This window comes from Pyrgilauda ruficollis, unplaced genomic scaffold, assembly GCF_017590135.1.
Source record: "Pyrgilauda ruficollis isolate IOZ18807 unplaced genomic scaffold, ASM1759013v1 scaffold112, whole genome shotgun sequence".
In the NCBI taxonomy this organism is placed as follows: domain Eukaryota; kingdom Metazoa; phylum Chordata; class Aves; order Passeriformes; family Passeridae; genus Pyrgilauda; species Pyrgilauda ruficollis.
This window is the reverse complement of record NW_024509433.1, coordinates 808,651-833,894: the sequence shown is the minus strand read 5'-3', so window position 1 is coordinate 833,894 and position 25,244 is coordinate 808,651. Positions and strand designations below refer to the sequence as shown.

Here is a 25,244-nt window from a genome sequence, read left to right as displayed (position 1 = left end):
CGGTGAAATAGCACAAGACTGAAAAAAATGCTCTAACAGGGATCAGCACGATCCGGAGTCCTCGTCTGCAATCGCAACTAACTCTTCTTTGTCTGGGTTTAAACTGCCTGGTACCGAACGCAGCACGGAGAAGCTTTTCAAGAAAAATGTTTTCAGGAATTTCTTCTAATGTCAGTTTCCCCTTTGCAAGATAAGGAAGAGCAGTGAGGAAGGTGAGGAGGGAGGGAGCGACGGGGCAAGGAGAAAAGAGGTTCGGAGGAAAACCGAGAATAAGAGAGAACAACAGACTTACCTTTATACGATAATTTGAGCCTTGGCACATTATTCTTCACATGCTGGCAGTTGACTCTTCCTGCTAGTAATACTCCCAAGGAAAGCAAGGCAATCCCCCTGAGCCAGCCCATGCTGCAGCAGCCACTGTAGGGTCCCCGCCAGCCGCAGCCGTGGCGCTCCCCGTCCTGCCGGGCGCCGCCGGGGAACTTCAGGCAACCTGGGGAGCGGAGGTAACAGGTGATGGGGGTGGGCTCCGCTCCGGGGGCGGCCCCGCGCTCCCCGCGCTCCGCCGGGCGCGGCGGACACCGGCGCTGCCCGCGCTCCCGGAGCGCCTGACAATGGGAGCGCCGGCAGGCGCGACCCCCCCCAGCCCCCCTTCCCCGGCTGTCACAGCACATGCAAGGAGCTAAAAAAAAAAAAAAAAAAAAAAAAAGGGGGGGGGGAAAAAAAAAAAAGGGGGGGGGAAAAAAAAAAAAAAAAAAAAGAAACACATCGCGGCAGAGATGAGAGAACAGAAACCTTCGCTCCGCCGCGCTTGGGGAAGGCACGGAGCTAGACATTTCACCAGCTGTTTCGTGTCATTGTCCAGGTTGTTCGGTTTGGTTTTGCTTGGTTTGGGTTATTTGGGGTTTGTTTGGTTGGTTGTTCGAGGTTTTGGGGTTTTTTAAAACCCTTTTGCAGTTCTAATCAAAAGATGCACGTCCCACTTTAAAAACAACAACAGCACAACACAGCCCACGACGTTGCCACCCACTTAAATAACAGCTCCTGCCCATAGCGTAATCCTCTTCGGGTTGTTCCCAGTTAAAAACAAGTAACAAAATCTCCCATCAGCGTAACTTTACCACTGAAGCTTTTAAAGCCTTGTTAGGGAAGGTTGCTCTTACCTCCCTCCCTCCCCACCTCCAGCACTACTCCAATTCAAGAAAAGAAATTCCTAGTAAAGCCCACTTCAACAATCAGTTCAAGACATGGACAGGTCTATAGGGGCTCATAAATTACACAGGAGTATTCTCTGAAGTGTTCTTATAAGTTGAAAATGTTCCAAACCTTCCAATTTCCAGGACTGTGTGATTATTGTAATACATTTTCGTGCAATTAAACTAGATGAGGATTTTTTTTGTTTGTTTGTTTAGACAAAAGGATACACAAAACCCCCAGAGGTCTTTAAGGAGGTGTAAATACAAACATATAAGCAAACTCAAGCTCTCCCCTCCCACATATCTGAACAAACCCCTTCTAGTCAGTGGTGGTTTGTAAAAATCTCCATGCTGTGCTGAATATCAATGTAATGTGTATTTTTGAATGTAATGTCTTACACAGATATGTACCCTATGTTACATTCCTAATGCAGTATTGACAGAAACACTGGCAATCGACCTTTTTGAAATATTGGCATCATCAAAGTGTGATGACCTCTCTGTATTTCATTCTATGGTTTTCCAGAGCATGGGAGTGCTTTATGGTGACAGAGCCTATAGCATTTCAGGAGGAGTCTCTTCCTTCCTTTTACCACTATTTACTGTGGTTTAAAAACCAGTTATCTAGTCCCACTGATGGTGACCACACCACACGCTGAATTACACAAACACAGCAGCTCTCTTCTGTGTTCAGACCTAGTTGCTAAACCAGCATTTAGGAAATAGTTTTCAATTTAGAAGTGAAGTTCATAGTTGAAAAAGTGGGTGTCAGTATAGTTCTAATTAAAATGTAAAGACTTGTTCAGAACAAGGCTTGGTACTATGGTAAAACAAGGGCTAAAATTCTGTCATTACTGCTTTCATTGCTTAATATTCACACACCAGTGGAAAAGAAGGGGCTTTTTCCCTCTCCTTTTTAACAAATTCTTCTGCTTCCTGAGCTTAATTCATTAATCCTGTGGCATTGTATCTGCCAGATTCAGCAATTCTATTGATCAGCAGCATTGTTAAGAAAAGAAAATAAAAAAATAATGTTGATTTTGGTGATTCCCACACTTGTTATCCTGAGCATTTTCATGCTCCAGGCAGTGGATTAGAGCTCCAAAATGACAAGAGACGCCTGTCTGTTTTCCATGGATTACTTGCTACAGACATTCACTCTGCAAAGGAATTCATGTCACTTTGAGATTATTTGGAGAATTGGCCTAATGAATTATCCTTTTGTATTGAGCACACAATTAGAAACAAAACACAAAAGATGCACCATATTCAGGACTTTATAAAGCACATCATTTTGCAGTGATGTTGTTACACTCAATTTACTTCTAGTTGCATAAAGAAGGCACAGCTACTTCTTTTTTTTTTTCCTCATAAGTAGATAACACAAAGCTAAAAACCTATCTTTCTCATGTAGAATGAAAGTGTAACATTCCAGACCATTTTACATCAATCAAATAAATAAACCACATCCCCAGTCAATAGATATTTTCCCCAGAAAACATATGGGTTGGGTACAATGAACACCAGCTTATCCAAGATTGCATCTGAGAAATCTAATAGAGCATTATTTAAGGAGAGGTGACAGAGACTTTTTACATCCTTCATGTGAGAGACCACTAATTTTTTTTGCCTTCCTCTGTGGGATATGACAGTCCAAAGACATAGAGAAGGGTCAAACCTGATTCTTCTGCTATTTAGCTCTAAGTAGTGCTAATCAGCTAGTCAGGAGAGCATATGCTACACCCCCTTATAAGGAGAGGGGCAATGGCAGCACTTCAGTGGCGCTTGAAGAGGCTTTATATCTCACAGGCACCCATTGCCATATGGTGCTTCTGCCAAGGCAAAACTGGGCTCTGCTTGGAAGGAATGACTTGGCCAATGCTCTTACAGCCAGTGCCAGAAACGTCAACTCTGGGAATTTAGGGTGGGCAACAACTCACTCTCAAATAACAATCTATTCACCTTTTTTCTTCGGTCTTTTAAAAGAGATCTAGCTGCTGAATTTACAGAGAGGCAAGAAAGTAAAATCCAAACTTTCCCAGTTCTTCAGATTATACCCTTAGCCTCTGAAGAAATGAAGACCACTGTTATTAGCTTAATGAATTTTTCTATTATTTGGAAGCAAGTTCAAAAGGAATAACAATTCTTCTGCATCTTTTCCCATATTTGTTGCAGATTTTATTTTCTGTAATGGTATTTATAAGACATTCTATATAGTGTTTTATGTTTCAAGCCCCAGATAGGCCAGTGTTAGCTCTGTTAAACATTTCTGCTCTCATGCTGTGTTGCATTATGATTTGGAGGTTTTTTTATGCCACCTTCCAATATGTGCAGCAACTTCACATTGACAGATCTCACAAAAAGTTATACTTGGACGGTTCTGTTATACTTGGTTCGGCTTTTACTGTTGACCATCCATGCATAATTACTCTAACAATCACAATTTGGCATCGTTTGGTGCTTCTCATTACTCAGAAATAGTGTTACTTGACTCATGATTACTTCAAACCTTGCTGCTTGCTGTGATTTTTATGCTTAAAAGCTCTTGAAAGCTTAACTGCTCTGAGAAAGTCGTTAGTGTGCTTTAGAAATGTACTTCTGTTTTCAGAATTGTTTCCTGTGTTTTGGATGAGTCATTACTTGTTTATATGGATGTGATCAGGTCCTTCACAAAACTACGCAGGAATTACCAGAATCCGGTTTTGACACTTGGTACTAATCCAGTAATCTTTGAGACAAAGATTTCTTGGGTCAAGTGTAGCCATGATATTATGAAAAATCCTTTGCTGGGATTTTTCCTCTCCTGAGAAGCTGAGGAGCCTCAGGAGAGAAATGTGAACAATTACTATCTCTGCTGTGGAATGCAACAGGTGCATCCATGATTGGTCCATGTGGATTGTTTTCCATTGATGACCAATCACAGCCACCTGTGCCAAGGCTGTGAGCAGTCACAGGATTTTGTTGTTCTATTCTGTTCTATTCTTGTTGTAGCCTTCTGATCTCTCTGTTCTTTTAGTATAGTCTTAATGTAGTATTTTAATATAATATTTAACATAATAAATCAGTCTTCTGAAATGGAGTCAAGCCTCGTGTCTCCACACACGGAGAGTCCTCAACAGGTCAAGTGTGCAATTTCTGTCTAAAATCAGAGCAAAAACCCAAAACTTTTCATTCTGCATCTGATTGCTAAAAACCTCCTTAGAGAGCACACTCATGCAGGAAATGTGAAATCTTAACTCAGATACTGCTATTTTTGTCTATAGCAGGTGAATTTCTTGATAAGCAGAATGTTTAGAGTTCTGCAAAGGGTCCCTTTGAAATTCTCAAGCTGTATATATATGATGATTCTCTGAAAGTGCTTTCAAATAACTCAATCATTATTGGTCCAAAAGGAGGCTCAGTCTAGAAAACAATCTTAAGTGCATTTTTCATTTTATGTGTGAGAGACCCAAAATGCAGTGTCACAACGTAAGGACTTCAGAAGCAAAATCTCCTGTAAGAATATCCAGACATCATCTACCACATTTTACCCTTATGTCACAGGCTGCCACTCTCATGTGGGATGCCACAAACTTATTGTGGGAACATAGTAGAAACGTGGTGAACAAGAATGTTTAGAAATAATCCTTTTGGGCATACAAAAGGGGTTGTTTTTCACACAGTTTCAGTGCATGCACCTGCTAATGGAGTAAAAAGGATCACCAAGTGGTGATGTGGAAAAACAACAATGCAGAGGAACTTCAGATGTTGGCCTCTCTCCTGAAGGAAACATGTCATGAAGCTCTACCTCTGAAGTTCAAGTCCTTTGCCTATGTAAGACAGGAATCTAAACCTGGAATCTATTTGACATGAAGCTCATCGCTGACACAGTTTTTCTCTTTCTCTCATGGAAATAATAAAAAAAAAAAAAAAACCAATAAGGAGGAAACCTGTAAGAGGCCTATACAGGGAAGAAAAATGCTTCTGATAGCCAGACCTGCTGAACTGGATATTAGCTATTATTTTTACAGTGTTGATGATTATCACATTAGCTTGAGTAGTTATAAGTATCTGTTTCCACCTGTTTTTTAGGGGATTTAAAATTCTATTGAGTGGCACTTTTTGAGTTCTGAAGCAATCACAGAACAAAGTTATTAAAAAATGCATCGGCAAAAAGAGATGTGCAGGTGTAGAGTTAAAAATTTTGTGAAACTGGAGTTGCCAAAATCACAGGCTTGCATTTAGATCTGGAAATATTCTTACTTTTGGAAGTCTAGACATGTCTTTCCCAGCTTTCCCTTGGGCTATGTTGCATTTGGTAGCCTTATTCAAATCTCCTCAATCTACATAAATCCATAACATTTCTTATTATTGAATGTGATTGGGTTGCTAACCACACCAGTCAGTGTCTGCGTTCTCTCAATAACGCTGCATCTTACCATCTTGTCACAATAAACTTTTCCTTCATTTCTCAGGACTAATGAGACTGTACTCTGTGTGATGCTAGTACTTTTGGCAGCATAATGGGATCTGTATCAGTATGATGTGTTTTATTCACAATGCATTCAGGTCTATTAAACACCTCATTAAATTCTTCAAAAATTTTCTTTGCATCCTGTTCTGTAGACAGGTTATATGCCTGTCTGAACAGCAACATTTTCAGATTGCTCTTCAAACCTAAACAACTCTTTTCTATTCCCTTGGCCTCTACTGCCTGATGTTCATCTCAGACACAGATGTACAGCACCTGTGATATCCAGAGCCATGGTAAGAAACCCACCTTAACAGCTCAGTGCCAGGCATGTGACTTTAATAAGAGTTACAAAAAGTTTATTTTCCCCAATTCCTGGTACGGGTCAGTAGCTTCTGTTTTCAATGGATTAACTCCAGAGAACTCATGCATATTGAACAAAACTTCCAAGTCTTTTAACTTCCAAGTAGAGACTTCTGTCCCTCTAATTGCTTATGTTTATTGGCTGTTGGGCCTTCACTGAGGAAATACTGGACATATGTTTTTTTACAGGAGATGAGGGAAATGCAAAGAAATAGTTGATGTTCTAATTCTTCAGAAAAATGCCAATACAAGAAAAATTAAGGGAAAAGGGAAAGGGAAAACCAAAGAAACAGCAGCTTGTTGGGGGAAGTCTGATCAAGCCGGAAGGTCTCCTCCCAAATGACCAGCTGCAGAATCACTTGTTTCTCTATCCCAACAGATTTAATGTTTGGTGGATCTCTGAAAAGACAGATGGGAAACCAGTTCTGTCCTTTTCCTTACTAGTGGCTACAGCTTGCAAGGTGTATTACATACAAATGCATTACACATTCAGCTACTTTGGCCTTCAAATCCAATTTTGGCTTTTACCACTCACTTTTTTTTCCAAATTGGAACAACTGACAATACATAAAATATTTTCCTGCACAAAACCCAACAAACCATGATTTTATGATCAGAAAAATAAGACATAAATAAGGTCAGGATTTTCTGCTTGCCTTTGAAAATCTTCTGTTCTGATTTGCATCTTTAGGCCCCTGTGTACCTCTCAAGGTCTGATCCCGAGGGATTTCCTCAAGGCCGCACACTGAGACATTAACTTGAGGAGAAATTGATCCCACATTTCTTGTGTACTCTACCAACAGCCACATCCTTACCTCTTCATTTGTCATAGTATGCAAGTCATTCCTGTCAGCCCTAAAAGTCCCTCCTTATCACTCCATATACAGAAAATCCCCAGTTCTATTGTATCTGGGATCCATCACGGCCAACCTTTTGGCCCTATGTAATTTTGCTTAGTTACATTTAGTGCCAGCTGTCAAAGGCTTGAAAGACATAACACTATCTTTTGTGCCACCCATTCATCACAGGTTGTTAAATAGTCCAGGTGAATTGCAGCAAACCACAAACTGCAAGTGTGTGCATCATCTGCTAAGATCATCATTCTTTTCTGGATCTTTCTTCTATTTTTTTTGCCTCGTGCTGACTGGTTCATTAGTATATGACAAAGGTTCAAACCCAACAAAAATGTAACCACCAACTGTCATCTTCATATATATTCCCTATTTGATTTTCTAGACTGGAAAAATTTTAATGAGGATGCTTTTTTTCATAGACAAATTACAAGCCAGATTCTGTTGAACAGAGCCTGTGGGTGCAAATTGTCTTTGGAAGATCAAACAATATCACGCAAACATAGAGGCTAAAGAGTCAGTTTATGGCTTCTGATTTCAAAAACTGATAGGTATTTAATCACTGCTCAGATACCCTGTGGAAACTGGGAATGGTAAGTAAACTGTGATAGCTTAGGAAAACTTGGTTGAGCTTTCAATAATTTGACCTCTGGGAATGCTTTTAGAGTCAGCAATATGTACAAATGTGTGCTAGAAGAGGAGAGAGGGGAATTCAAAGAAAAACAAGCTCTAAGAAAGCATTAACTAACTCTCTCTTTCTCTGTCTGAATCCCCAGTGAATAGGGATTTCAGCAGGGGAGGGGAACTTTATCCCTCCTCTAGACTGCATTTGTAACTATTTCAGGAAATCTTTACACTACATTATTTTTCTATTTGCTTTTCTGACATCAGACTTCATTATATTTTAGGCAGGTAAATATAGACGTCGGAAAGAAAGATTCCTTCTCTCTCCTGAAGTGTTGAAATCCAAAACAAAGTTAGGATGGAGCTGAACCAGTCAGTCACATAAATCTTGTTTGTGGAAATCCAAACGTAGGTTGGACATATGCACATACGTATACCATTAGAGCAATTTTCTAGGAAAATAGCTGAAAACCCAGCTTGGTTTCTATTTCTCAGAAATTCTAGAAATACTTCAAATACTTTGGTACTGTGACTTTGGTACTGTGATTGTATGTGCACACAGACCAAATAACTACAAAGAGCATCAGGTAAATCAGGTAGTAAAACAAACATCCCCGACTCTACAGTGTGGATTTTTACACCAGTACTTAGTCTTGGAGAAAGTGTAATCAAACCCAAGTCTGAAAAGTTGCAGTTCACCTTCCCTCTTTTCTCTGCAGGCAGGATATGAAGCTGCTCAGAACTCCCTGGTGCATCTCACCCTGTGAGTGAGGACTAACCTAAGTGGTGGAGGTGTAAAAGTGGCAAAGGAATGGGAACATATGGCCACAGGAGGGAGGAGCTCTGCACCAGGCCAACCTGACACCTTTTGGAGATCCTATGATAATGGAGCTCTGCTGACACTCTGGAACACCTTCTTGCTCTCTCAGAGCCTGCCCTCTTCCCTTTAACTGAGGAGAAGGAAAGACAAAGATGCTGGTACTGCCAATATTTCCCACAACAGTGGAAATTCTTAATTCTGGACCAGAATTACCTACTTAGCAACAGCTTAGTGTCTTGTGATCAGACTAGGAAGGAAAAAAATATATACTAATAAGCCAGCTTCTCTGTTCATGCAAACTGGTTTAATTAAAAGATATATTATATTATGTTATACCAAAATAGTAATGGGAAAAGGCCAGACTCATATAGCCACACTATGTATATATGTACACTATGTATATATATACACATAGTGTACATATATACATATATATGAACCTATATATATATGTGTGTGTATATATATATATGTATATATACACACATAAAGGCCATACATGTTCCATATTGGTAGTAGACCATAATTAGCATAATTAGACATTTTCATTTCCCCTGGCACTTTACAATATCTCAAAGATTAATCTCTCAGGTTTTCTTTTTTGCTGTTTTGCTGGATTTTTTCTTTCTGTTAATCTTATAACATCATGTACTTGTTTCATGAACCTCTTCACCAAATTCTTAAATATCTTAATTCTATCTTAAAGTTTTACCTATCAATTTTTTAAATTATAAATGTGTCTATGAAGACTGCTTTTCTTCTATATTTTATTTCTTTTTTTTTTTAAATGTTTGTCTCCACCTTCAAGTGAAACAGAACAAAAATATGTTCATAAAGACAAAAATTCCATTGTTTATACTGATCAGCACAGACTAGGCAGTGAGGGGGAAAAAATTGAGGCATCTGTTGAATACAAATGAAGGCAGCAGGTTGGTGTGTGAGTTCTTAGGCTCTGAAGCTACTTGTCATTTACTTTTAATGACTGAAACCTCACTCTGCTCCTCTCCCCCTCCACCGCAGGATAAAGTTAAAGAAAATACTGTCACTCCAGGAAGGTTTCTTTACATGAAACTGCAAAATGTGATGTGTGCAAAAATTCAGTCTTTACCATTTGCAGCAATGTTCCACATCAGACTTATGTTTGCCAATGACAATTTTGTTCTAAACACACCCTTTCAGCTGCTGATCAAGAGCCTTGAAACTACTTCTGTGATGTGGCTAACAGGGAACAATGTGCCTAAGCCTAGAATTAGTATCCTTAAAGGTCTTATTGTGGTGGCAGACCTGAGTGTTAGGAGAGCTGCCTTGCACCCAAAAGGTCTATTTTGTGCTTCAGCAATAGGGGCTTTCACAGTAAATTGTGAAATTTGGAAGGCCAGCAGGACAAAACCAGCACTCCATACTTCAAATGAATCTTGCTTCCCATTTTTCTTCCAAAGTGTTGAATGATACATGACATCATATCATGTGTGGTAATTCTCCTTTCTCTATTTTGAAGGGAATAAGTGGGTTCTATTTCTGAGAAAATGTATTAAAGCCAAATTTTACTGTCAGTTACCCTGATGTCAGTCCCTAGCAAAACAATTCAAATGCAATTCCTCTGGATTCACACTGATGTAACGGAGAGCAGAATGTGGTGCTTGAAAAAGCAGCTGTCACCTTATGGAAAACTTATGAAATATCTTATTTGGAAACAAGCACTCTTCTGTGCAGTTTATTTCCCTGTACTTCTTTTCTTCTGGTCATTTCTTCTGAAGACAGTGTTTTAAAACAGAATCACTGTTGTTTCCTAAGAATTTATCTGCTTCTGCACTTATTCCCCACCTGACATCATAATCCTCTTGGTTGTGATATAATAATCATTTTTACAATGACCAATTGTGATTCTACAAGCTGGGCTTAAAATCTGATCCAAAAAATGCCTTTTACTCTGATATCTTACATAACGTCATATCAAATTTTGTCTCAAGAGATAATAATTTCAACCAAGTGACATCAATTAAGTTTTCATACAAGGGAGTGGTACACTTGGTATAACTCCCTAGAGATAAATTCCTCCAGACTTCACAGTTTTATGATTTGACCTTTAAAAATATTTCCACTTTCTGCCCAATGCTTGGTGATAAAAGTCTAATGATTCTGTTGAAGAAGAAAACATTACATATACAGTTCACTCCAGTCTCCCACAGGAGTTAAAATTTGCAACAAACAGAAGCTTAAGGAAAGGAAAATCAAATGCAAATATATTTCTCATGAATTGTTCAATGCATTTCAGATACCATAGTGGTTTATGTGAATAACTTGAAAAGCAACATCCTTCTTGACAAGTGCTGAGTGAGTACCCTTCTAAAGTTTGCAGTCTTATGTTTGAGGATACAGTTTCATCCTGTATTTTTGCTCTGAAATTCAGTGGTTTCTCTGTTCATCCTACCATCTTTGGCAGCTTTAACTGGAGTTATTCATGGGTTTCAAATTATGCACATGGTTTGCTGGATCTGTGCCTATGTGTGTTGAAATTTTGTAAAGAGTAGGACAGACAGCACAATCCAGAATCAGGGAGAGCCAAGTTTTCTTCTGTAGCGCACTTGAAACCTCAAGGAAGGACCTCTGGGAAAAATAGATATTTAGGGAAGCAGGTTATCAGATGCTGCATAAACTAAACCTTACCTTCTTCATAGCTGATAGCCCTTGAAAATTGAAGACTGCTTAAACTTAAGCCTACTGACTAACTCAGCTGCATGCACGACCAAGATTTCTAGAATCTCAAAGTTTCATGTGTAAGTAGACCATTATACCAAGATTTGAACTGTAAATTATTTTTAACAAATATTTAACTCTGGTTTGTTTAAAGGACTGGATTTCAATGTTCTCCTCTATAACAGATATTTCTAAGGAAATTACTTCCTTAATTTAAATATTCTCCTTTTTGTAAGACACTAAATGTACAAATGAGCACATTAAAGAAGTAAACTCACTTTGTTAATAGTTTCTACTGCAATTGTTGTTTTAAACTTTTTATTTCGCATTAAAGATCTCAGAAGTTTCCACCCTTCCTCAAATTTTATCTTGCAAAATCAAGAGAACTCTGGCCTGTGAAGGAGTTATTTTCTTCTTGGTAAGATGTCCTGCTATGGTAAAATGATCCATCTGGAGTGCCCAGCTATAGAACTGTTAAAGTAAGTTTCTCTGTGCTATCATCTCCATGTGCACACAAGATGAGTCTCACAGACCAGAAGATGGATCTCTGATGACATGAATTAGTACATAGCATGTGTTGCTTTGGAAAACTTTGTTTCATATTGAATACTGGTTGATGATACTCTCCAGTAATATCACATTACAAAACTGATTATAAAAATACCGCAACCACATTATGGATAAAGTTATTATCCATTCTGTTTGCCACACCAATGCCTCACCATGCAAATCCATCCTAGATTTATTGACCGCAAATTATTGTATATGTGAAATAAATGAGTTGGAGAAAGAAGCATATCTTTATGGCTTTCAGCACATCTCCAGTGGAATCAGCATGAAAAATGCAAAAGCTATTTCACTAATCTCTCCAACATTTTGTATCTGAAACAGCCCCTGCCTCAAAAGCTGTATTTCTCCACTGATCGCCTTTTCCAGATTTCTGAAACGAAGGTTTCAAAGTATATTTTAGGATAGAGATTAAGTTGTTCGCTTGTTTGTGTGTTTCCTCTTTTTTTTTTAATATATTCTCTAGTTCAGTTACTGGAAAGGAGAAGTTTGAGATGGTTACTGTTGTTATTGCATGAAATTGTCCTGGGCTCCAGCCAAACTCTAGTCTCATTCTCGTTAAGGCGGAGACATTCAGATGAAAATTAAGATCCTTCTAATGAAATACACGGGAGGATTAAGTTACAAGTGGCAGGACACATTACCTTATTTATCTAGTTGTGCTTGCATGATTTGCTAGACCAGCCATTATGACAAATGTTCTTTACGCAATCTATTTTCAAGACTATTTCCATTAAAAGTAACATGATTGAGTGCACTGCTTTGCTCATAGTTGAGATATGCTCCTATGTTTATATCAAACCAATTAAACTGTGTTGCTTTAAAGCAATAAAAATGGTTCTGTAATTGCCACATGTTCTTCTCTGCCATTTTCAAGTCTGGAAACTAGGAAATAGCTTGCAAGTTTCTGTGCACGCTATTTCTTCCTCACACATTTGACCTCAATTTTATCTTGCACTGATTTGTGTTATAAAGCATTCTAGATCTTTTATGTGTGTGTGATCTAGAAAAGATCTTATTTTTTTCTAACATTTGGAATAATGATACCTAAAGTAATACTCTTATTGTTACTGTTATTATTTCAAGCATTTTTCTTGCTTAGCATTATAATGGTTGTACCTACCATGTTACAGGTAAAAATCCTTGAGCAGCTACATTAAAACAATGTAGTTGCTGACAATCATATCATTAACATCCTCTTGCTGGCAGTTGAGAAACGTATTACATAGGCCCCCTTGACACATCTGCTCTTGTGCAATATGTACCATCATCTTCAAAAGTATGTATTAATTCTGAATGCTTCCATCTGAACCGAATTAAAAGATCCTGAATTTGCAATAACGGGTGTCCTAAAAACTGCTTTTCATAGACTGTTACATTTGAAGCCAAATAAAGTTAGCTACCATTTCTGGAAACCTCTTGGAAAGCATTAATTTTGGGTTCAAATTTGGATAATTAATCTGTTTAAAATTCTGTCCTAAGGGGTCTCTGTATCCAAGTAGACAAATAAGGAAGGGTCTTCTTCTCAACATCTGAAATTAAAATGAACATATTTCTCTATGGACTTTTGGTACCTTCTGTGGAAACCTTTCCTTTCCTTTCATAAGTTTGCTTGTGTGGGGTTTGTGAGGCCCCACGTGGAGTTCTGCATCCAGCTCTGGGATCCTCAGCACAGGAAGGTCACAGACTTGTTGGAGCAGGTTCAGAGGAGGGCCTTAAAGGTTATTAGGGTGATGGAGCACCTCTCCTATGTGGAAAGGCTGGCAGAATTGGGATTGTTCAGTCTGGAAAAGTGAAGGTTCCAGGGAGACATTAGTGCAGCCTTCTAATACCTGAAGGGGCTGCCAGGGAACTGGAGAGTGACTTGTTACAAGGGTGTGTAGTGATAGGACAAGGGGCTTTAAACTGAAAGAGGGTAGATTTAGGTTGGATATTAGAAAGAAATTCTTTACTATGGCAGTGGTCAGGCACTGGCACCTGTTGCCCACAGTTTTCAGATCCCTTCAAGGTAAGGTTGGATAGTGCTTTGAGCAGCCTGGTAGAAGGGGTCCCTGCCCACATCTAGTGGGCTGGAACTAGATGATCTTTTAGGTTACTCCCAACCCAAATCATTCTATGATTTTGTCATTCAGGCAAGCTAGGCCTATTCAAAGGTAATTTCAGGTTGAAGCAAGGCATGGAAAGATTTAGGGCATGGAGTTACATTCAAGGCCATCAGGAGCATTTTTTTTCACCCAAAGTAGGGTGTAGCAAGCTCCCTGAGCATCAGGCTTTAATGGGACTAACATTATCTGCCTAGGAACAGCTCTGGGTGTGTGGAAGCAGCTTGGGGAGCAGAACAGGTAGCTTAGCACATGGATAGTTATATATAGGGGATTTTTCTGCCATATGGAATATCTTAAGACTACTCAGCAGGTTGCATGTTATGAGACTTAGGCTGTAGGGCTGAGGTACAGTGCTGTGTGACTGTGAGTTGTTATGCAACATCTGATTATGTGAACACAGCCTGTGCTTAGTTCATGGTAAAAATGTATGAGCTCATATCTCTGCCACCAATGCAAAAAACACCTCTGGGTCTACTTTTGCCTCCACTGCACAGTAACTATTCACTGCTGAAGCCTTACTCTTGTCAATACAGCACAGTGCAGAAACAATTTACCCATCACTGAGGAGTCTAGTTGGAAACCTCATCAGAAGCAGAAGAGAAGATGATGCAGAAAGGAATTGATAAAAATCCCCAAAACCTGGCTTTCTAAGTTCAGAGACCAAGTGGTGGGAAAAGAAATTGAAGCTCTTTCTGGAGAATGTTATGGTTTGTACTGGCATTGAGCTGATATTTGTACTATATCCTGTACATTCTCTAAGAGAAAAAAAGTCTGAAAGAGACAGATGATGGGAAAAACAGAGAGGAAGAAATTCTCCCATGAGATGCTATAAACTCAAACCAATGTGAGTATTCTATACATTGGTCCATCTTGTGTCTCTGAGAACTCTCAAGTTGATGGACAAAAGCACAATGTCAGGACACATACCTGTCAAGGAGAGGGCTGCTGCTGATACAATGCTTTGTATACACTAGAGATTGAGGAGAAAAAAGAGAGAAAGAGAACATACATTTTTTACCAGCTGCCATATTATTTTGCAAAAATTGTGGGCCATATTCTGCTTTTGTCCCTGTCAAGAGCCCAGCTTTAGCCAGTGAAGACCTGACAGCAGATATCTACAATCATATAACAGTAAATGGAAGGCTTTGAACTCATTTGCTTGCATGAGATAAATAACTTTAGGAGACATAGTTAATGGCATACTTATCTTGTGCACAAGTGGAAGAGTTGGCTCTTATCCACTTCCGACTTGGGATTTTTACTACCAGAGTTAACATCAGATAAAAGCTGATTTCAGGAACCAAGAAAATTGTGTTAGAGAGAAAAGGAGGGTTCTGCCTCCTTCACAGCAGTTGGTAGTTAGTGGACATGCTGCAATTTAATTTCAGCAATTTATGTTGGGACACCTCTCATTCCAGAAGGCAGCCTTTGTTACACACATGTAAAGCAGAATATCAGCAGTGTCTGGAACAAGACAGGTTAATGTACTGATAAAGAAGTAACACAAACTTCACCTCAGAACAGCCAATAGTATGGGTTACAGATCATCAGTCAGCTAAAGAGTGTAGCCAATGCAGATGGAGTTTATAATTCAAAGGATTTTATTATGCTTTTTCTGTGACAACAATTCACACTACAAAAAAAAATCTGCATAACACTGATTGTCAAAGGAGAAACAAAAACTTCACAAGCCTAATCACTGTCTTATGCTGTATTAGCAGAAGTTGATGCATCCACAACACACTTAATGAACGGGACAAGACTGCTGTCTGCATTTCTGCTGCTTCTTACTATGTTCTTGAAAGGATATTATTCTTCAGTGAGTAATAAATTCCCTTTCAAAAACTACCCTAGGTTCACTGAATTTGTTTTTAGGAAGAACATTTCACACACTCCATTTCACACACTCCATTTCACCTTTTATTCAAAAGTAAAAGTGTTTCCCCAGTATCTCAGGAGCATGAAGAGTCAGTTCAGGAGAAAAGAAAATCAGGTCTAGATTCTCTCTTTCTACTGTTACCACAGCTTCTCTGTTTTTGCTCTGTGTTTCTACTGGCCAGAGATAAACAGCCTTCAGCTCTGTGGAAGCAGATAGTTTAAAAAATCAACAGTAAAGAACAATCTCTGTCTTCTTCCAACACCATTTGGAACCTGGGCTGTTTCACAACAAATAAAGTTCTTTAAGTACTAATAAAAATTTAATCACTATTTTTATAAGAGTTTTGTATGAATTTCAGCCTTTAGTTACCTGTGTTTAGAATGCATATGATATATTCTTTGTAATATCCTTTTAGCAGCAGAGCAAATGCTGTGTGACTATTTGCAGTGAACTATGTAAATGTAACAAAAAAAGAATGCTACTGTCAGGTGGCATTTCTATGTATCACCTTAATGCAATGAAAAGTAGGAATCAATAATGTATATCAGGGAAATCTGATTGCTTGATTAAAAGCTGTCTTACAGTTTTACTTTGAAAAACATATGGATACTATGTTCATTTGTATGTGGAAATGGCTCTGGGATATGGATATAAAATATAGGTGGATTAGAAGGTTGATCCTATTTACGCTCAGGAGAAATAATTCATCTGCCATATGCAAGAGCAGTAGTCTTAATAGGAAACTGTGATACCTGAAAAGGAGACCAAAAACGCCAGAAAAAAAAAATCAAAGTTGTGATAAATAGTGTCAACAATATCTAACCTGCCTCCTGCCCTCTCAATCTCCTCTAAGTTTTGAGGATAGAGGTAGGGGCCACCTCCCAGCCACCATGGAGCTTCTGAAGCTGCCCTGAATAATCTCTGTATTGCATTTACTTATACCCTAAATCCCATGACATAAAGGAATCATGTGCAGTAGTGGAGCCAAAGAAATCTGGAATAACTGTGAGCAGTACAGCTCCAGTAGCTGAATAAATCTGGGTGTGGGTAAACTTAGGAAGGAAGAGTTCTTAAATTGGCTTCACATTAAATGTTCCCACCCTACACAGTGGGACTCACAAATCATTTGAACATGTATATGTGAGCAAAAGCACAACAATTTTAAGTTGATAATTTTAAAAAATTTAAAATGAGGGGGGATTTTTCAATGTAAACCTGGAAAGAAATCTACATTTTTAAATTAAGGAGAATAGCTAACACTGATATCAGAGTTTATACATTTTGGTTGCTAAAGGCTTGAGTCAAAATTTCCTCCCCAAAGAGGCATGGGGTAGTAAAAATCAAGTTTTTAGTGAAAACAGAGTGTTTCCTCTATCACCCTTGCAAGAATAACTCCAAGAAAAGAAGTTTTTTTGAGAAGGTGGCATTCATGGAGCTCTCTGCTTCCCCTGCTGTCTTCTTGGGTATATTTGAATATTTGTCCCTGTCACCACTGAGCTGATGTAGCACTCACTCCTAAAAGATGAGCAATGAGAGGCCTTTGTCTGCTGTGCTCATTCTCCAGATATACTGTACACTCTTCCCAGGAATATCAGATTTATTGTGTAAGTGCAGAACCGAAGCACAGTGCACCCTCATTAAAACTGGCCTTCCTGACCAAAAAATGGACTTACAGAACATTTCTAAAAAAGTAATTACATTCATTATGCACATATTAAATGACATGACAGAGAGAATGACCTAAGAGACTCTTGAGGAAGGTAGAGACCTGGACCAGTGCATCATCTGGGAAATCCTTCTGTCTCACATTAGACTTTTACCAGCTCATCTTGGAAAAGAGAAAACATGTAAAGGGGCCAGGGACTAAATGATATATTTCTTTAGGCTGGTTTATGTAGTACAAGTTGTTCATCTGTGCTATAGACAATACTGGGGCCTGTCCAAGTAATATTTGCTTTAGAAAAGAAAAATAAAATATTAGCCATGACTAACAGCTCTGGGCTGTTGGAATTTTGAAAAGAAACAGAGATTGTGGCCCAAATCTGAATATTCATAATCAGACATAACATATCTTAACACAAGTAGATCCTAACACAACTAGGTATCTGTGCAATTTATAATAAAGCTGAAGTCATCACTGAAATGCCTGATGCCACATAAAGCTTTCCAAGTGCTTCTCAATGCTAAATCTTACCATGAAATTTGTGATAAATGTTTAACTAAGTTAAACTATACAAAGAAAATCTAATGACTATCAAGGAGAAGCTTAAAGAGGTTCTAAAACTGATGGGTTTATTAAAAGACACAGTAATACATACCTACTATGCCAGAAAGCAGAAATCTAATTTTTTAATGAAAGTTTTAGGAAGGGCTCTGGCAAAGTCTACTTACAGTAGTGTGATTGAAAATGATCAGCCATGGCTCATGTTTCACACTAACCACAGTAACCACTAACCAAAACTGAGATTCAGTCTGCTCAAAAGAAGGCAGTGACCTTAAGCAATGGAAATAAGAAGCTTCAAGTCATTCTTTCTAACTGTATGCCCTTTTAAAATGAGCTCGGTCAGCCATTATTTATTGCTATCAGATGGGGATCTGGAAAACAGTTCCAGTGTTCAAGAACCTGAAAATGATTAGATTTTCAGATACAAAGTTTTGTAGTCAAACTGATAAAAAAGGGGGAAAGATTTAATATCTACAGTAGCACTGTTGGGGCAAACATGCAGTGGAACAATGTCTATAACTAAGTTGTGGAGTATCCAACACATAAACAAACTTGGGTCTTGGGATAGATGAGGACTGAAATTGCCAGAACTACATCTGAGATAGAGCTATGGGAAATCATCCAAGTTACCAGCATGGGATGGCAGGATCAGAATTTTCCAAGAGCTTTGCAAGGGAACCTATTCAGTTCTAGATGGACTTTTGGTTAAAGAAAACAACCTCACAATTTCTAGGGTGTTACAGGAATGTATGTATTCAAAAGGACACATAAAAGTCATGTGATGGTCCAAAAACACCTTAGAGGAAGGGCAAAATATTTTTTAACAACTCAAAGTGAACAGTGAAGTAAAGAATAGGGGGATTACCACCTGAGCCAAAACTAAGTGAAAGAGTGATAAATTCCTGCTAATGATGAAGGAAAATCAGTACCTTGAAGGAAAACACACATAGATGATATTGCTTAAGTTGGCAATTATAAATATACTTGTATTAGAATATAATTCTGACTCTCAAGAGATGACTTTCAGAGAAAATATTCCAGCTGAACATGTCGCCACAAGTACTAATTTTTTGCTAAACCAGCTCTACATCTAATAGAAACCTATTGCATAGTAAATTCTGCTAGAATTTAGTTAATGTTATTTTAAGCACTTTCATTATAGGTGTACAAGCAACCCCTAATTGATGTTATTCCTAATGTTGTAGGTAAGCAAGAAAATGGTGCCAAAAACCCCCAAAAAACCAACAAAACCCAAAAACCCAAACTGAAACCTCAAAACCCCTGAAACTAATAAAAAACCTGTGGAGTCATGCTCCTAACAATGCTAATTACTAACTTGTGGGGTGCTATGATGAGTCTGCCATGAAGTGTTATTTGTTCCACAGGGAATAGAAGACATTAACAGTCTGTCAGACCCAACACTAAAAGTAGAGACAGGAGAAATACAAACTTCGACCTTGTGCCACCAAGAGAAATGACAATTTTATTAAAATTAAATGAGAATATGTTGTGCGACTTAGACAGTCACCAGTGGCATGCTTTGGGTGAGACTGTATGGCCAAACTGCCACAAACTTTAGAGAAAGGGTAATGTCCTTTCAATTCCTGGAGAGATGTTTGAAAAGGTCATTTTCCCTAAGGAAGCATCACTTGAGTAAGAGTAGCAGAAAATTGACACAGTGAAACCTGTGGGCATGGCATAACCAAAAATAAATGGGACTGATGGTCCCAATGGGACAGCACGAAGTTTTCTGGGACAGCATGTCAAAGGCTGCCGGTCACTTCAGATAATTTACAACTAATGAATAAAATACAAATAAAAAGAGGTTATGAGTATTTGAAATTCTGTGTTATTTTAATGATGATTTTTGATGTTTTTAATGTTATTCTGAGAAAAGAAGAAATAAGATTCTGTTTTCAAGAAGTCTTTCCACGTGTATATTGAGATAGAGCTAAATTTACATGGTGTCTGATATGAGTAGTACTGCTCAGTTCAAAACATCAGGAGCTAAATGCTGCACAGTTTACTCAAATATCTGAACTCTGGGCAATTTTGAAGGAATACAGCAGTAGCAAAGTTATAAAAGAGGTGGGGCAATATAATTTCTCATCTCTTGCCCATCTGAGAGTGAGCTTTAAGAAACGCATAAAAAAGTAGATTAACAGACTCAAGTTCATGGTTAAAACATCACCAATAATGGAGCCAGGGCAACACAAACATAAAAATATCTAAGTGTCTCCCAGACAACCCATTTAATCTTATCTAAAAAATTTCCCTATACCCTTGATAGCTTTAGAAATATTTAGTACTGCTTCTAAAAACATTTGAAAAATGTTACTCTGACTTCCCTCGCAAACTCTTTCTATAATTTGTTTTCCTCGTTGTCTTTCTGTAGCATTAGCATCACCAGGATAAACATGGCTGGTGCAGGATGAGTCAGTTTCTGCTTCTTTAAATCCCACTGATGAGTATTACTGGTAGCGTAGATTGGATAGGCTCTTGCCTCTGATATTCTGAGAATGAATCTTCAAGGCACTAATTTTATAAAGAAACATCTCTCCCAGAATGGCTACAGTTGGTTCATATATTGGGCCTTTCATTCACTGTCATATTAAGCTATATCTAAATTTTTAAAATTGGCATTTAATTTAAGAGTCTAAAATATGCTAGTATGCTACTTCCATCATCATCATCTCCCAGCTGCTTTCTAAACACAGCAAAAGTACTTGCTCAGGTTGTAGCTTCTGCAGTTCACATAACTGGAGGTTTTACCCTGCTGTGAAGTATCGCTGATAGCCTCCTATCTTTGCTTCCTCAGATCATTAATAAAAAATTCTGCCCAGTCTTGGTTTCATGCATAACAAAGCTGGGATAGAGTTAATGTTCTTCTTAGTAGCTGGTAGAGTGCTGTGTTTTGGATTCCGTATGAGAATAAATGTTGCAAACACACTCATGTTTTAGTTGTTGCTAAGTAATTCTTAGTCTAAATCCAGGACTTTTCAGTTTCCCAGGCTCTGCCAGTGGGCAGGTGCACAAGAATCCGAGGGGGAAGCAGGGCCAGGACAGCTGACCTGAGCTGACCAAAGGGATGTCCCATACCATGGAGTGTTGTGTCCAGTGCAGAAACTGGGGGGACTTGGTCAGGAGCTGCCTGGGGACAGGCTGGGCATTGGTCAGTGCATGGTGAGCACTTGCATTGTGCAGTACTTGTCTTGGGTTTTCTTTCTTTTTTTTTTTTTTTTTTTTTTTTTTTTTTTTTTTTTTTTTTTTTTATACTTTTTCTTTACTCTTACTTTATTTTGTGGCGTTTTTTAACATTACCATACAAGCAGCTGCATGATAGTTAATTGCTGGCTGCAGTTAAACCCTGTAATCCTCATTCTCTTGCTGTATAACCAGGGTTTCAAAACTGTATTTGAAGATGATCTGGTTACAGTTTAATGTGTGTTTATGTACGATAACAATATACCAACTAGTATATTGAAGATTAAATGAGTTGCATTTCATCTATAGTATAGAACCTTATTCATTTGACTGCTCTATGCAGAGAAAAAAATCCCACTACAGTGACTAAATAGCACTTCAAGACCTCCTGCCCTGACAATTGTGTTTTATCACTTTAGTACTTTTATTGATTTCTTACTCATTTCTGCTGGGAATTCCATATTTCTATGGAGATTAATTTTACAGTCATAAAACCTTTGCTTTATTGTGCCTTTTTCCTTGCTATTTTCACACTAATATGATATTTTGGAAGGGAAATGTTGACAGAGATAACTACTGAATTTAAAAAAATCCTCATGTAAAGACAACTTCAAACAATTGTTCAGTTCTGAGCTGTAAATCCTTATTTCCTTTTATTAACCTTCCAGTCAGACGTAGAATTTGCTACAGCAGGAAGGTAATGCGCTCCCTTAAATTTTAGACTGCTTCCATTTATGCTAAAATCTTTCTAATGTCTACTGTATGGCCCAGGAGTTATTTTAATCCTAGATATGAAAGGTAAGTTTCTATTTAGAGAGAGGTAAAACAGATTGGATATATCAGGTGGATAAAGTCTGAATCAAGGATTCCAAGACTCTCATGCAATTCTTAACAACATTATTAATCCTAAGCAACTGACTTTGCAAATCTCCAATCAAAGCTGAATTTTCTCAGATGGATGAGGAGAGTGTTTTCCTTCATGGAGGGGGGCAATGGGTACTGCTGCAATGCTGACAATTTTTCCCTGTCACTTTGGGTAACATGAACATTTCCAGTTGCCACCAGTAACAAAAACAAACAAGCAAAAAATGCCACAAGCCAAAACTGTTATCCAATTCCTGCTATTCTAACTACAGAAGTTTCAACAGACTTCTGCTTTGCTCAAATTATCATCAAAAGAATATTCTTGTATAGCAGTAGAAGACAAAAATAAAATCAGCGTAGTTCATACAAATTCATGTTTCTTACATTGCATCAAATTGAAGAACTGTCTGCTTTTGATTGCTGTGTTTTGCTAGCAGTTGTATATTTGCTTTGGAACATAAGCTCTACAATGCCTTTGATGTGAAATGTCTGGCAGGTGTATCCCAGTGTTCTGCACAAACAGCTAGCAGGCTAGGAACCTTGTGTGACAAAATAAGCAGACAAGTATTTGGGTAGTGATGAGACATCTGAATTCCCACAGTGCCTTTGAAGAGGCTGTGGCACCGTGGCTCACAAGATTTAGTCTGAAATGCAGCGTAGCTCTTCCGTGGTGTAACTAGCAAGGCTGGTGACACTGTTTTCTACCTCCTGGTTCCCTGTGCATTCAAGAACATGGACTGTGTTTGCTCCTTTCTAGGACAGATAAGGAAAGGAATTTGATATTGCACTAATGGGTATAAAGATAACCTATTCCTGCCCCTGTTTGTAAATGTGATATTCTCCCATGCTCTTATGACATATCTGATTGCAAAGCACAGAGGTACAGGCCATGTCTCCCATAGCTCCATCAGTATTGACTCTCCTTTTGTGCTTTCCCTGCCCTGAAAACTCCAAGTTTACTTGGCATTAAGTGTAACTTTAGCTCTGTCTTTGCACAAACCCCTGCTTTTTACTTGTGCTAGTCCAGCCATAATGAAGAACAAAAGCTAAAATTCGGATAAACAGACACTCATGATTTTCTAAGAGGGCAAATATTTGATGCTGATAGAGAGAAGCTCATCTCAAGACAGCTGTTGGGCTCACCCATGTGCTCAGAGAAAATGTTGAATCGTGGAGGAAGAACTGGTGAGGTGATTTGGCTCACTGCTGTGTTGAGAATCACCCAGCATGTCATCTAATTATGTAATCAGCTTTGCTCCAAAGTGACAGCACATAACCACAGTGCCCAGGTGGACTTAGGATCAAGAGTGCTACTCCACAGGGGGATTTTCACTCTCAAACTTTCTTAGTACAAATGGTGTAAGTGTAATGAAAAGCCTCTACCTCCTTGCTGGGGCAAACAGGATAAAGCCATCAGGATAAAAACCATCCTTTCACCATGTAACTTCATGAGGGCTTCCCGTCTCACATATTTCAGCTAGACAAAAAAACCCTAACACAGACTTCAGGCAAATAATAAACAGGGTTTTTTTGTTTGTTTGTTGTTTTTTTGTTTGGTTTTTTTCTGGTTTTTTTTTTTAATTGATAAAATCTAATTGCGAGTCTTCCATAGAATTTTGATGCGTAGATGAAATAAGACTTCGCATATTCTCTTCCAGCTCACAGAAATGACTGTAAATGACTGGTTATTTGGGGGTGTAGAAGTCTATGATGTCAAAAAAGAATCCGTGGACCATGCCTGGCATTCAGCAGTTGATCAACCCTTCAGGAAACTTCTGAAGTTAGAAATAACTCTTTAAGATGTACCAAAAAAAAAAAAAATCTCCATGACCTATGAGTCATGACACAAATGTCCTTTATGCCTTGATATTTCATTTTACAATGTTTTTTATTATGGAACAATGGAATAAGTCATGACCAAAACCTTAGTCATTAACTCTTTTCTGATCTACTACCAATTTGGAAAGTGGTGACCACATGATTCATATATACAATGCCAAAACAGGAGCAGCATGAATTTTAAATTATTTGCCATGCTCACAGACTGTCAGATGGGGCAGATATCCAGCTTTTCAAAATAATCACAAAGCTATCTGCACAGCTGTATCATATTTTCAGCTTGTACTCCTTTACTGCTGCAACCAGCATCCAGTGTTCTCAACCCAATGCTCGCTTTGATGAACATGGATTTCAATTCATATTTCTTCTTGCTATAAATGAAAGGAAAGAAAAAAAAAGTGTGACTGTCTAGTCTGATCTATAATTTCCTCTGAAGCAATATTGCAAAAATTTCCCATTTGCAAAGCAGGAATAAAAGAGGGAGGTGATAAACAACAGGCATAGAAGTGTTGCATGGATGACATGAATAGATGAAGGGCCTAAACTAATTGTGAAAAGTGAGAAGAATGAATTGGAGTGACAACACATAATCAAATTCTCTTTTCATTCCTATCTCATTTCTGCAAAGTGTGTTGAACTCATGATTGTCTATCACTAAAGGACAGAACATTTGCCTTAATTGTACCCAAACTGCTTCAGTTGCTATTTATCAATCTGTTTAATAAATTAATAAATAAATTGCTGCTCCAAATTGTTTTGGAGATGCTACACAAGATTATAAGAAAAGAAAATGCATTGGCAAAAATATTACAACTTAATATAATGCAATTACATTACTGATAATGTGGAAAGCAAATCTATCACTGTAGCAGTTCTACCACCCACACACCCCAGTCAGAAAAAAGCACCATGCAAAGCTCTGTGAGACACCCTGCCTCAGAGAGCTGACAGTCTGAGGCTGTGGCAGGAAGCAAGTGGATATGGGCAAACAGATGGGCAAAGTGGAAGCTAGCAGTGAAATGGTTATGATTAGTGTAATAGTTTCCGAATATTTGATCATGAGCCTGCTGCGGGGGCAAAGAAAAAAGCTTTTATTTTATTCTTCCATAAAGGGATGGATGTTAATAAGATAATTAGGGTAATGATGTAATTAAAAGCGAAGCTGGGGTCCCAAAAGATATAGTTTATAATATGAGTGAGGAATATTACCCCATATGATGTTTTTAATATTCAGTACAGTCTGGCTTTGAGAAACATCACAAATGCTTTAAGGCGAATTTAAAAATGCCATCTTCTAGATGCAGAATTGGACGTTCCTTATTCCTTAAATAAATATTGTGGGAAAGTGCAGTGGGTAGAGAGAACAGGTTATCCAGTTTGTAAGGATAAGCACAACTACCACCTAACTCATCCTAAAAGGGCACTTGGCAAACTCCAGAGCCCAGGGAGAGTCAGAAAGGGAGTGGATTCAAGCTGGAGCATTCTCCCTTCCGGAGCATTTTGGCTGCATTGATGGAAGCATACTGCAATTGATACAAGGGGATAGCAGTGCTCACCCTTTCCA

The 25,244-nt window shown here is 38.4% G+C and overlaps 1 protein-coding gene across 1 annotated transcript in view; it reads right to left on the bottom strand.

Moving 5' to 3' along the window:
• SEMA3A (semaphorin 3A) overlaps positions 1-524 on the bottom strand; it is a 165,702-nt gene extending 165,178 nt beyond the window's left edge. Inside the window, exon 1 of the mRNA XM_041477731.1 lies at positions 293-524. Coding sequence (XP_041333665.1) covers positions 293-404 — 112 coding nt within the window. The 5' untranslated portion in view covers positions 405-524. The remainder of the gene's footprint in view (positions 1-292) is intronic.
• Between the last annotated feature and the right edge of the window lie 24,720 nt (positions 525-25,244).